Below are 13066 nucleotides of genomic sequence, written 5' to 3'. Positions count from 1 at the left end.
TTTGACAGATACAGTATAATTTGAATCACATCTTTGCAGTACCATTAATACCCACAGCATGCTCTAATCTCTGTAATAAAATATTTTGGTCAACAGTGGGGAATGTTGCACTAATGTCTTACAGGGCAATTAACACTTGAAATTAACACTTGCATGAAACTGGGGTTTGCGCTGCATTATTTTGGTTAGCAAGACTGCAGCCTCATGCTTCTCTTGGAGTCTGCTGATTTTTGAGCTACATAGGCTACGTTCACACTGCAGGTCTTAATGCTCAATTCCGATTTTTTGATCAAATCCGATTTTTTTGTCTGCTTGTTCACACTACAAATAAAATGTGACAGCAAACGCGTTCTAGTGTGAACGCTCAAAGCGGCCCACATGCGCAAAAGAAGACGTCACACACAACGCGCTCTGTATAGACCCAGACCAAACAGTATTGTTTGACTGATGGCCCTTAATATAAAGACTTGTTTCGGACTTTACGTTTCCAAATTTTGCTTTAAGTTATAAAGTTATTTTGTTATTTACAAATGGCCTAATAATGATGCTTATTGCTGTTTTAGAGGAGCGCTGCTTCAAAGGATAGTTGCAGATTTCTGTCAGAATCTGCAGATTATACAGTACAAATAAAATGTTCACGTTTGTCCAACGTTGTCTTCCCAACAGTTTCACTAACATCTACACGGGATGGCCAGTAAGCGTCCTCGGGCGCTTCTCCGGTGCTGTTAATTGGCGTCTGTCTTGTAGTCAGTGACGTAAAAGACGGATTTAATGCGACATGACTGTTCAAACAGCAGTCGCTTTCTAAAACATCAGATATGTATCAGATTCAGTACCACATACGAAAGTGACCCAGATCGGACTTGAAAATATCAGATTTGTGCCGTTCACACTGTCATACCATGATCGGATATGGGTCGCATAGGGTCAAAAAAGTCGGATTTGATGCGCTTTCGCCTGCAGTGTGAACGTAGCCTACTTCACACTCTCTCTTTATTGAAGTGAACTAGCTGCCTTTTTGCAAACAAATTAAAATGCATTGTTAGTAAAGTATAATTATAAATAAATATAAATTATATAAATATAATAAAGTGAAATTACAGAATCACAATATCAAATCTAGCCTATAAAACAACCTACAAAATGTCAGCCATCTAAATCCACTTGTTATATTTTACTGCTGAGATCCAGTGCAACTCCTTTCCTCCTCCCTGTTTAGGATTTCTATGACTGCAGTAACAGAAATCACTTATCCCAGCTGTCCTGAAGTACAAATTAATCTTAAAGACTGGAACACAGCAACTATTACTAATGAACATTGATTTTACTGCACCTTTACATTTTTTATCAGTTAATATAGATGATAATCTTGAGCTCATATAGCATTCATGCATTCTTCATGCAAGGCAAACAACAAGCAGTTTTTATTCCAGCAATGTGTTGTTCAGAATTCAGCTGTGAGTTTAACAAACTTTTGTTAAAAATTCTAAATATGTCAACAGGTTATGGCACGAAATAGAAAATGCAGTTACAATTCAAAATTTACTTGATCAATGCATCTTTGTTTATTATGTCTATTGTTTTCACGTATGGTCACATAGTCTGTTGCAATGAATTATGGGACGGCGTGTTGTCCTCCTCTTTCATAAAGGATGGTCCAGTGTATCCTATGCTAAAGGAAGCACTGAAGCTCCTTTCCTTAGCATTTGGAGAAGAGCTCTTATTATGGCCGGCACACAGATACATCTGGGTCATGTCTCTCAACCTTCCTAAGCAAAACTGACTATTAAAGCGCGCCCTCAGCCTTCCTCGTGAGGCGCATGTCCTTCCCTCACACTGTGTGTTCTCGTGTTTTACTTGTAATTTTCTTTTACTTCTTTTCCCCTGGCCTGGATTTTTTGAGTCAGCAAAATAAGCAATAAAACCGCCTACTTTAGTTAATTCTTTTGACTCTTAGTTGTGCTATTGGGTCATATCATACTTGCAACATAGCCAAACCTGACATGGAGATAAATACAAATGAAAGCTATTGCAATAACTTGAATTCTCAACTGACGTTTTAAAGGAGGATTTATTTTTTACTTTATCAAAATCAAATGTAGTTTTATTTTTGAATTTATGAGCATCTGCCAGGCTAGGGAAAATCATTTGAACTATTTATTTGGAAATATTTAGAGAAATTCTTCAGCTCAAAAATATTTTGTACTATTGGATTTACAGAAACAATTTCTGCATTACACCGCAGACCCCTATCCAAGTCTATACAAATGCCAGATTTTCTCTCTTTGGAGTAGTCATTCATGTTTCATTTGATTTTATAGAAATATTTTTTAAGATTATTTTTAATGGTAGTAGTGATTAGATTTTCCTATCCAACAGATATCAAGCGGCGGCCTGTTCTTTCACTAAAATGAAACACAGTACAATATAAAAGTAGATAATCCTCAACGAGCCGAATGAGAGACTGATGCCAAGGAATTCTTCCTTCAGTAAGAAACAATCCTATGCTACCTGATGATTTTTCATTTGTTTAAAATAAGAACTTTTTTGGTATCCTGACTGGTAAAAAACACAAGATTGGATTTTCTTCTCTTGTAAATGCTCATACACAAAGACAGAATGTGTAAATCATGTTACAGGATAGGACTCTCATCCACCGAGTCATCCTCCAGAAACAGAGATGAAACTCATCTGCTTCTTAAAAAAAATTTTCTACAACCCATTTGCTGTTAAGTAATGATGCAATTAAAGCCAAAATCTTCAGTTTTGGTTGCTCGTCTCCTGATCTGAACCTGATCCACAGTTTTTCTGCTGCTTTTCAGTGTAAATTTAATCAGCAACAGTGAAAGGTTGCAGCTCTTCACCCACAACCTTGTTTCTTTTTTTCCCAAGCCAGGACTTCAAAGTTACCCTGGTGCGTGTGTGTGTGTGTGTGTGTGTGTGTGTGTGTGTGTGTGTGTGCACAGATCCTATGAAATATGGGTCAGACATTAAAATGCATGAGCTGGGAGCAGAAAGCATGATGAAGTGCTGAGACACAAAGAGGATAGAATGTAAAAATAACTGGAGGAGCAGTTGACAGAAGCCTCTCCCTGCTGACGCCACACTACCATGCCATTGGTCCACACAACCAACCAACCAAAAGAGAGAAAAAAAAAATTGAGGCATGTTTCCTGCTGCATGGACAGTTGGCAACGCTCTCATCACTGCTGACAGACCTCAACATTAACCTGGAAGAAGTATGCCAATTTCCTGGCATACAAAACAAACGATAATGTTTTTATTATTAGGGCTCCAAACACCAGGCTTTAATCTTTCATGTTGCAATGGTCTAGTTAGACCCCGACGTAGGCTGGGTCTAACTAGTGTCCACTGATGAAATTATAAACTGAGTGTAACTAAAATGTTTAAGTACAACAAATGATTTTTGAGGTAAAATACACATCTGTCTGACAAACAGCAACTCAACCCCAACCTTTACTGAAGATGAAAAAAATAGAGTATCTATAAAGCGCCAAATGAGACCCATTGTACCGACACCATCTCATTATGTGACATACTTTAGACAGCACCGTGGCTTCAATACTGACCTTTTCAGTGTATTTACATTACTTTTTCTTCACGGACGCCACTTTTTTCACTTAATTTGAATTAGCAAAGCACTTTGCAAAGATAGAATTCTAAATAAACCTGTACTATCAATTTGTCAGTCTCTGTTGTAACATTAAATGTTTCTGCAAGCTGAAACACAGAAGACCAGACTTAAAGTTTAAGCATCCTAGACTCTGAATGTATATGTGTAAATAAAATCTGTCAAATTTTAAAATATTTTACAATTACAGTCTCCATTTCAGAGCCTTGATTTATGCAGAGAACAGAATACGAAGCTTGGTACCTTTGGTAGCATATTGAATATGTCCACATATTCCAGTATTCTGAAGTTTTGGGATTTTATTTTGTTAATTCTAAACCTTTTTAAACCTACACTAATTTTCTAGTGTTCCAAGTAACATGACCCCCACCTGTGTGTCCGGCTGAATTTTGAGGGAATTGTCAAAAACTGAAAACCAAAACATGATCTGCAGATTCCCCGGTTCTATTTTACTGAATTTGTAAAATATGATGAGCTTACTACTGATTAAGAATGTAGTTTGGGGAAGTTTGCAGTTTTACTCATTATGGAAAATATATTTCTGCCGCCGCCCCCCTCCTGGACACTGGGGTAAAGGTAGGGTTGCCAACTCCCTGAAAAATAAATAAGGGACACCTCGTGGCCAGGGCCGGGCGACCCAGTTGTCTTCACCCTTCCCAGTGTGGTGAATTTTCTAGCTCTTTTTTTGTGTGTGAAATTATTTTTTTAACCATTTGACTTGAAGTTGATTTAAGTAGATGCATATTCTATTCTTTGTGATATGAACACATGTGAAACAAATGATCATTTAGCCATTTATTTTTAGCTCAAAATGACAACATTAACACAGTAAAACAGGTCTCTTTCTTAAACAGAAGCCTGTCATGCTTAACTTTTGAGAATATAAGTAAATCTTTCTTTAAAAGAACTCTGTCCTGCTTAACTTAAAATAATAGAAAACAATAGAAAGAAAAATATTCTTGTAACAGTGCACATTTAGTGCATTTAGTACAATTGGCTTCAGTTGAGGTATTATTTCAGCTTTTCTAATGCTAATCAGCTGCTCCTGTTTGTAAACCCGCTTGTTCCCATGATTAAGCATCTTAACTCATCATCATTATTCATCTATGTATTACTTTTATGTATTAGTCATCAATTTGTTGTAATCATCTATCCTTGCAGTTGTTTATTACACAAAATAAGTTATATTATCACACTTCTGGCCACATAGCGCTGATATTCACTGCACATGCCCATATTAACTTTTTCCAGCCAGGTGTTTTCCTTTTCCCATTCTTCCCTTTCTCTGAGGGGAACAAACATTGCTGCTCTAATGTTGGGCTCACACTGTGCGATTTTTGGCCCATTTTGAGCCGATTTTTGAGTGATCGGACCGATTTTGGCCTTCATCGTGTGTCGTGTAGTATACGTGGGGTAAAGAGAAGTGATTAACACCTCACGACCAGCTCCCGATCATCAATCGCTCGTGAGGGTCTCACCACAGGGGCTCACACTGCTCACGCGCAAACGTAAACGTTGGTGAAAAAGACGGAGCAGCACGGCAGTGCAGCGTGTGATCTGGACACAAGCGATGGAGGCACAACTTGTAGAACTTTGGAAAGCTCATCCGAGCCTTTTCGATGTGGCATCACAAAATGATCACGACCACAACAACCGTGAAAATAGTTGGATCTACATCGCTGCTCAATCACAGCTGCCTGATCAATGTTTTTCATTAGCAATTTAGCAAAGTTGATGGTGGTGGTGTGCGTGTCTGTGTGAGTGAAAGACAGAGAGAGCGAGCGACAGATTTTCTGTTATAACCTTCATGTTATGGAGGCACAGTGTGAGCTCTCAGGTCGCATCAGAGCATCGGGCCGTATAGTGTGAGAGTACATCGTGACATACGAACTTCTAACCCCTGCGAGTCAATCGTGCAGTTTGAGCAGGAGCTGAATAACGTGACTGAAAAAAATCGCACAGTGTTTGCCCAGCTTTAGGTGTACTGTCATCCGAGACTTGCACCGCAGTGTCGGCGTTTGTTCCCCTGTTGGCCATGCTTCTTGTTGTGGTCATCTGTTGTCTTCCGGTATTTTCTCCGCAAGCGACCTTTCCTCGACCAATGAGATGAGCGGTAATCTGAATTGTTATACTCGAATTGTCATAAGTGTGCTGTCAGCTCATTGGTCACAAAGCAGGAGAGGGGCTGGGAATTATGTTTTCAAACAAAGTGTTAATTCCATAAACATTTATAGACTACTTTTGATTCTCACTGTATTACGGGACAAAGTGCGTCCCTTATTAGCTCAATACGGGACGTGTGCTTTTGTTTCGAAATACGGGACGATTCCGTATTTTAAGGGACGGTTGGCAACCCTAGGTAAAGGCAACAGCTAGGGGTTAGGGGAGACAAGGAGACGACAAGGGGCTGAGCCTAGACTTAAGTGACAAAAGAAAATGGCTGCTGCAGAAATAAATTTCTGTTTCACTGAACAAAACCTCCCCTTTCTCCTCCACCAGGCAGAGAGAAGGACTAACAGGCAACAACCTAACATGAAAAAATATATGAGGGAGTATTCATGTGAATTAAGGAAAGAAGAACCTTGGTGCTCAGATAATCTATGCCTTTTTTTACTCTAATTGAGCACTGAAAGTGCTTTCCACTAAGGGTGGGCGGTATAAACGGTATAGGCTAGAAACGATATAAATTTGGCCAACGGTAGAGATTTTCACTATACCGCTCTACCGCGATAGCGCATGTTGATGGCGTCATCAAGCTGCGCCTGTTTTGGTCAAAGTTTGGTCCGTTTATAGCATCCTGCCATGCAATTGCATTTGTCCCTAACCACCAGAAACCCTCACGTGAACTTTTATCACGTGGAAAAAAGTTAGCATTCATCCTTCAGCTTCACTGTGCTAATGTTATGCTAATGTAGCTGTTTTGCTAGCAATCACGTAGCACAACATTATATACCAGCTAGTCCGACTTCAGTAATCCTACAAAAGTCACCGCTGTTTAGTTTTCTGTCTTCATTTATGTTATTTTTTCAGAAATTTCTCAGTCAGAACATGCTATATCATGTTTAGGTGGAAACTAGCGAGCTAACTTCCTGTTAACTTCTAACTGCGTTGAATTTAATAAATTCTGTTTTCATGGATGCCTGGATGTTAAACTTAATTGTTACACCTGGTAGAGCAGCAACGCTGATTATTTTATTAAAGATGAAAGAATTAAGACAGTTTTTCACTCTCAGTGATGCTGCAGTGTTCGTTTGACTTTGGGACCTGAAGAAGACAGTGTTTAGGACCCAGATTACTTATTACGTTTACTACATAAAATTGGTTCGAGGTCAGAAAGCACAACCAGAATTCATACATAAGGCACACTGTCGATTTTTGAGAAAATTATAGGATTTTAAGTGTGCCTTATATTGTGTAAAGTACGTTATACAGAAGAAAATATATCGCAAATATATCGTTACCGCACATGCTTCAAATTATACCGTGATATGGATTTTAGGCCATATCGCCTATTCACATCAGTATGAGGAGAGAGTGTGGTTACAGAAAACTGCAGCAAATCTACACAAAAGGATTCAGTGAGCTGAGAACACAACAGACCAAAAATTACAACTATTAAGTCAGGTTGAACTAGCATCTAAAGTTTCATAGCAGTTATATTCTATGTTTAACAAGAGGAGCTTGTCTCTCGTCTTATCCAGCAACAACGTTAATGGATTAATCTTTAGATTATTCATTTTTCCTCTTTTAACATATCTTAATTTATAATACTGATTGTACTAAACACCTCATATTAATAATAATTGCCTTTATTTATAATATTTTTATAATAATAAACATAGGCAGCATTTGTGTTATTGATGAGCTTTGGGGATCCTGGTGACTGCACCTCATCAGCTGAATACTGTTGTTGAAAAAGCGTGTACTGATACATTTTTACATTTGTTAAAGAAATGTTTAAAGACCAACATTGCCAATAAGTTACTGCAGCTCAAGTTAATGGTTCAGTATTTTAGTGCTTCTACAGCAATCGAGGTAACTAGCATGATTGACAATGACATTATTTTTGGAGCTTATGATCCTTCACAGGTCAGACTTTCAGAAGTACCCCTCATGTCATATAGACACTATTTAAACACAAGTAGTTGGCCACAGTTCTTGTTCTCTCTCCACATGAAACTATACGACAGTCACCTCTCTGTAACTGAGGTAGAACAGGTCATCTACTACCAGGAAGGTTGGTGGTTCGATCCCTGCATGCCAAATATCCTTGGAAAAGATACTAACTCCAAGTTGCTTTATGCATCTGTAGTTACTATAGCTCTTCACATCATCCTTGTTCTCAAACTCTATAGCAGTACATTCGTCAGGGATCCTCTCAATCTCCTGGACTGTCTTAATCTAGTTAAAAAGCCAACTGCCCTCTTTCCTAGAGCTCTTCACATCACAGGTATGTCATCTGGACCAACTGTCTTTCCACTTCTCTTCATAGCTTCCCTCACTTACTAATTCCATTGTGAGTGTATGGTTGTAATTATGCAAACTGTATCATGATGCCATTTAAAGCAGGTTCTTTATTCTTAAATTTGTTATGTAGCCTGTAAAGGTTGCACAGTGTACAGGTTTATTCAAGAAGGTCACATATGTGGGTTTTTTTTTGTTTTTTGGTTTTTTTTGTGTTTGATCTGAGCCCCCCCTGTCAGAGTTGGTCGCCCATTCACTCCACATGCTCCATTTCTGATTCTGAACTTAGGCCTCTGTCACACAGGCATAGAGGCCAATTGGCGACTGCCTGGCAACTGTTGCTTGCCAAAGAAAAATGAACATTCCCTTGGCTGGTTGTGAGTGGTTAAAAAAAAATAGTCGCTTGGTCAGCTAGAGGACATATCTTCATGATAATACATGAAATGCTCGAGATTCCTCAGTGTTACTGGAGGCCAAAGTAATCTCACTTAAAGTCAGTATCTAGTTAGATACCTAGTTAGATACCATGTTTAAGGCCCAAGTACAATATTCTCAGTTTTTTCTGATTTTAGAAGCAGGGAATTTGAGGTCATCCAGGTCTTAAGGTAGATAATAAATGTGACGTCGTCAGACTGCATGCCACCAACTGACTAATCAGTAGCGTCACTCGATGAGTCATGAGAGCTGAAGTGAAAGGACATTTTTGAAACCCGGCATTGAGGGAAATGGCTACAAAAAGCCCACAGTTGTCCCCAAGTCTGACAAAAAGTCACAGACTGAGCAGCAGGTATGTCGTCGCCTCGACGTCCACTTTTGTTTTAGCGTTCGTGTTGCATACTAATTACACCACGGGACGTTCGGCAAGTGTTATTTGATGAAAAATTTTTACTTATCAGTTGACAAAAAAGCATTTGATTATTTCGATCAGTTTTTAGCCAGTAAAGACTGAATATTGCAGTATTCCAGCCTCTCAGATGACACAATTTCCTGTTTTTCTTTGTTCTCCTGTCTTTGTGTCATGTAATTGTAAACTGAATATTTGTGATTTTGGAATTGTGAATGGATGAAAAGACATCAACAAGGTTGCACTGGACATTTATTGTTTTGATGTTTAATTTACAAAAAATTGAAAGAAAAACCAAAACGGAGATTAATAACGTGAACTGTTAATAAATTACTAGTACAAATGTTAGCACACATGTTCCTCTGATTACCTTAGCAAATGAATGTCAGATTTTCTGGAAGGACAGAAAATATGACTTAATCTTCTAAAAAACTAAAAGTTTGATAACGAATGATATTTGGAGATGAAAACACTTCGTTATCAATAACCAAAAGAGCCAAGAGAGGAAATGCTGAGGAATATTTTCTTATTTTTTCCTATAAAATTGTGGAAATTTCTCAAACATTTTCAGATTCTTGCCCCCCAAGATGTGGAACTTTTGGGGATGTCTTTTCAAAAAAACTGAACAAAAGCCTTGATGTCATTCTTGGCTCAGCAAAGCTGCGATTCCCCAAAACATGCCAGAATATGAACTCTGGCAAAATTTCAATCACATCTGGAACATGTGGGAAAAGTGCACATATTTGTACATGTAATAAATTCCCTTCTACAAAGAAAGAAGTGAAGGCGTTTTGTTCTGTAATTTTCCATCGTCACTGAAATCTTTCTCTGCAGTGTGAACACGCCATATTGTCATTGGCCAACCTTGTCTCCTAGATGTCATGTTTACTGTTACACCTCAACTGTTTAAGTGATATTTAGATCAAAGTTAAATTCACAGAACTGTACACTTTGAGACCTTTCAAATTAAAGGAATCACTTAAAATATTTTGGTATTCAAGTGAAAGCATAAATTATAATAAACTGGCCAAACTGGAATATTACTCCTCAATTATTAGAGGAATATTATAAGGACACTAAAGCGCAGATCATGCACTTGGAAACCTGAGATATGGTCCTCCAGATGCAAACAGCATGTGCATATGGAAACATGTTATGAGGCTGGAATCTAAGAGCTTTTCCTGCTACAGGCTCTCTTTGAGAACTGAAATGTGAGACATGTTTCTTCTTCAATAACATTTCTGTTCAGCATCTCTTAAACTCTTCATTTTTTAATTTACAAAAGTAAAATCTGAACATTTTTCTTTCTCTTACACCTCAAAATGAAAATAAATCCCTAAAATATTACAATGATTTGCGAACACTGCACGTTGCTATTGCTTTGTTCAGATACCATTTAGCCAATCAGAAGACAGAATGGACAGTCATCAATGCTCTGCTGCCAGGCACATAATACACCTAAGTCTTGAAAATGTTACTGAAAAACAACTTGAGAAATTATTCCACAGTTAGTCAAATCAGGGTCAGTTTTACCACTCTGGACATTTAACACATTCATTTAGGATGTCTGTTTCTTTTCTTTGTCTGTATTTTGTGGTAACTGCAGTTATTTCTAACATTAAGGTTATGTGACCTTTCTCAGAGAAAGACATTTCACTGTCTGCAACTTTCATTTTAAGTTATTCAGTCCATATATTTTTTTCAAAACTTTAAATTATATAACAAATTTACTTTCCCCAAACGTAATATTTGTACAACCATCAGTGAAAAGCACATTAAGATTTGAGTTCACATGTAATTTCGTGTGTGAAAGCAAAAACATCAAAGGAGATGAAAATAGAAACTGTGATTATTTAGACTTGTATTTAGATCAAAATTGTTTTTGACACAGGCAGACTTTTATAATACCCCTATCATTACTCACATCTTTAAAACAAAATTGTGACCAAAATTTCAGTTTTTTGATTATCGTGTTTACTGTAATCCAATATTTGGATTACAAGGTGTCAACTTTAACTTGTCAACCGCAAAGCTGCAGTGGATTCTCTTGTTTCTCTTGTCTTGTTTTTCATTGAGGAATGACTGATTGAAAAAAAAAAAAGTTATACTGACAACAATTATCATGAATCATGTTGTTAATAAATGTCAGAAAATGTTTAAAGCATTTCATATGTTCAGATATTTTGTCCAACCAACTGCTGAAAAGCGAAAGAGATCTAAGGAGGTCTGTATAATCCTGCAGAAGAAAAGATCACATCTAACAAAACAGCTGCTGATTACACAGCAGAACACAGAACACATCTTGTTATTGCAGAGTCAAATGGTTTGATTCCTCTGTAAACTAAATATTGAAAAAACCAAAACAAAGAAATTTAGAGACCCCTTGAACCGAGAATAGCTTTCACTGGCATTTTATTTTATTACGTTTTTTTCTTTGAGGTTGCTGACATTGCGGCAACAAAATTTATATTAAGCTCCATGGACAGTCGTTAGAAATTACATGTGCACATTCTACAAAATTCCTTTAGTTTATCAGCTCAGCCTTCACTCTCGGCATACACGAATTATTTGATATATATTTTATGTAGCTCATTTGGCATTGTGCTCTCTGTCAGAAGACTAGGAGAATGGATGTTGGATGACGGTAGTATGGATGTTGAAAGCGCACCTGCGGTTTATTTATTAAAAATCTTGATCTACTGAACAGTGTCATTTGTTTGAGACAAATTTTACGATTCTAACCGTTTTGCTCCCTTTTGACAAACGTTTCTGTTACAGCCCCAGAAAGTTTTCAGATGCGGATAATGGACTCACTTTCTGGCTGTGTGACCTCGGACAGTTCAACATGCAGCCCTGCCATGCTGCTGCTACTCGCTTTCATTAACAAAGCTAACATTTGTTAGCTTTGTTAACATAAGCGTTTTGTTTTGTTTGCTTTTTACAAACTATGTCCACCGACTGCGCAAAGGATCATTATAATATTGAGTCCCATTTATTTCCCCTCCTTTAATGATGATTTCTGGCACTTCCCGTGTTCTACTCAATACCCACTCTGTGTAAAAGCCCAGTCTGGGTCTTACCTAGGGTTGGAGCTGTTCCAGTAGACCGCGTACCGGTCGGAGTTCATGCGATCAGTGGTAACGGCGGAACAGATTTGGAGTAGCAGACCGAGCAACATCAGCGGCGGCCGCCCCGAGCGCTCCATGTGCAGCGGCGCTGCACGCTGCGCCCAAGCGAACATCCGCGTCTCTTCTTTGAGCTCTGAGCGCACTGAGACCCGCAGAGAGAATTCCCCGAACCAGGGTTTTCAAGGAAAAGCAAAGAGAATTTGTGCACTTTATATCCACGTAAGATCAATACTCAATATTCACTGGCTGCATATTCCCGCTCTCAAAGCTTTAACTGAATTTATTTCCAAGAAAACAAACTGATAATAATCCATTTCATATTGATATGCGACGACATCAACTGCCTCTTGTTTGAGGAAGAAAAAAAAATGTCCACGGCTAAAGCTTGACCGCAAAAGCCGTTAAACTGTCCCAAATTCGGGTCCAATGGGACAAACTGTCCCAAAGTTTCATTTTCACTCAAACAGAACCAAATGAGCATCACACCAGGGCAGCGTCCACACAGCCAATCAGTCCATATACGTCTTGCTCTCCAGCTTTCTGCCTGGAACTCAGTCCCACTTTATTGCGCAGTGCACAAGTCTGGAGAGTCTGCTCACTCCCCGGAGTTCTCATTAAGGATTCATGCCTTTTTTGCGTCTTTTATGTAATGCTGAATACTTTTACAGTCTGCTGCTGTCTAACAAACTTTGAAATATGACAGAGGAGCTGCTCATCCACTTTTCCCTTTGCAAAGACCTCACTAGTTTTCTAGGTTTGTTTGGAGCTGCTTTAAGTTAAAGACCTCGCCGTCAATCCGCAGTAGAACTGGACCCGCTCTTTCTCGTCAAAGAAAACTTTTCGAGGTAAGCGCTCTTCTTTCGCTCTCTCCACAGTGAGCCGTGTCGAACGGTTTGGACCAGACACAAAAAGAACAAAGCAGCGAAAATTTAGACGAACCAGCAGGAGGAGCGTTCGGTTTGGTTACCGGGGCTCAAC

General features: G+C 38.5%; 1 protein-coding gene across 1 annotated transcript in view; it reads right to left on the bottom strand.

The window, feature by feature from the left end:
- LOC309692727 (ephrin-A2-like) overlaps positions 1 to 12373 on the bottom strand; it is a 57154-nt gene extending 44781 nt beyond the window's left edge. Inside the window, exon 1 of the mRNA XM_082511509.1 lies at positions 12041 to 12373. Within this exon, the coding sequence (XP_082367635.1) occupies positions 12041 to 12201 (161 nt within the window). The 5' untranslated portion in view covers positions 12202 to 12373. The remainder of the gene's footprint in view (positions 1 to 12040) is intronic.
- Between the last annotated feature and the right edge of the window lie 693 nt (positions 12374 to 13066).

This window comes from Aulonocara stuartgranti (genome assembly GCF_965226115.1).
Source record: "Aulonocara stuartgranti genome assembly, chromosome: 17".
Lineage (NCBI taxonomy): Eukaryota > Metazoa > Chordata > Actinopteri > Cichliformes > Cichlidae > Aulonocara > Aulonocara stuartgranti.
This window is presented reverse-complemented; position numbering and strand designations above follow the sequence as displayed.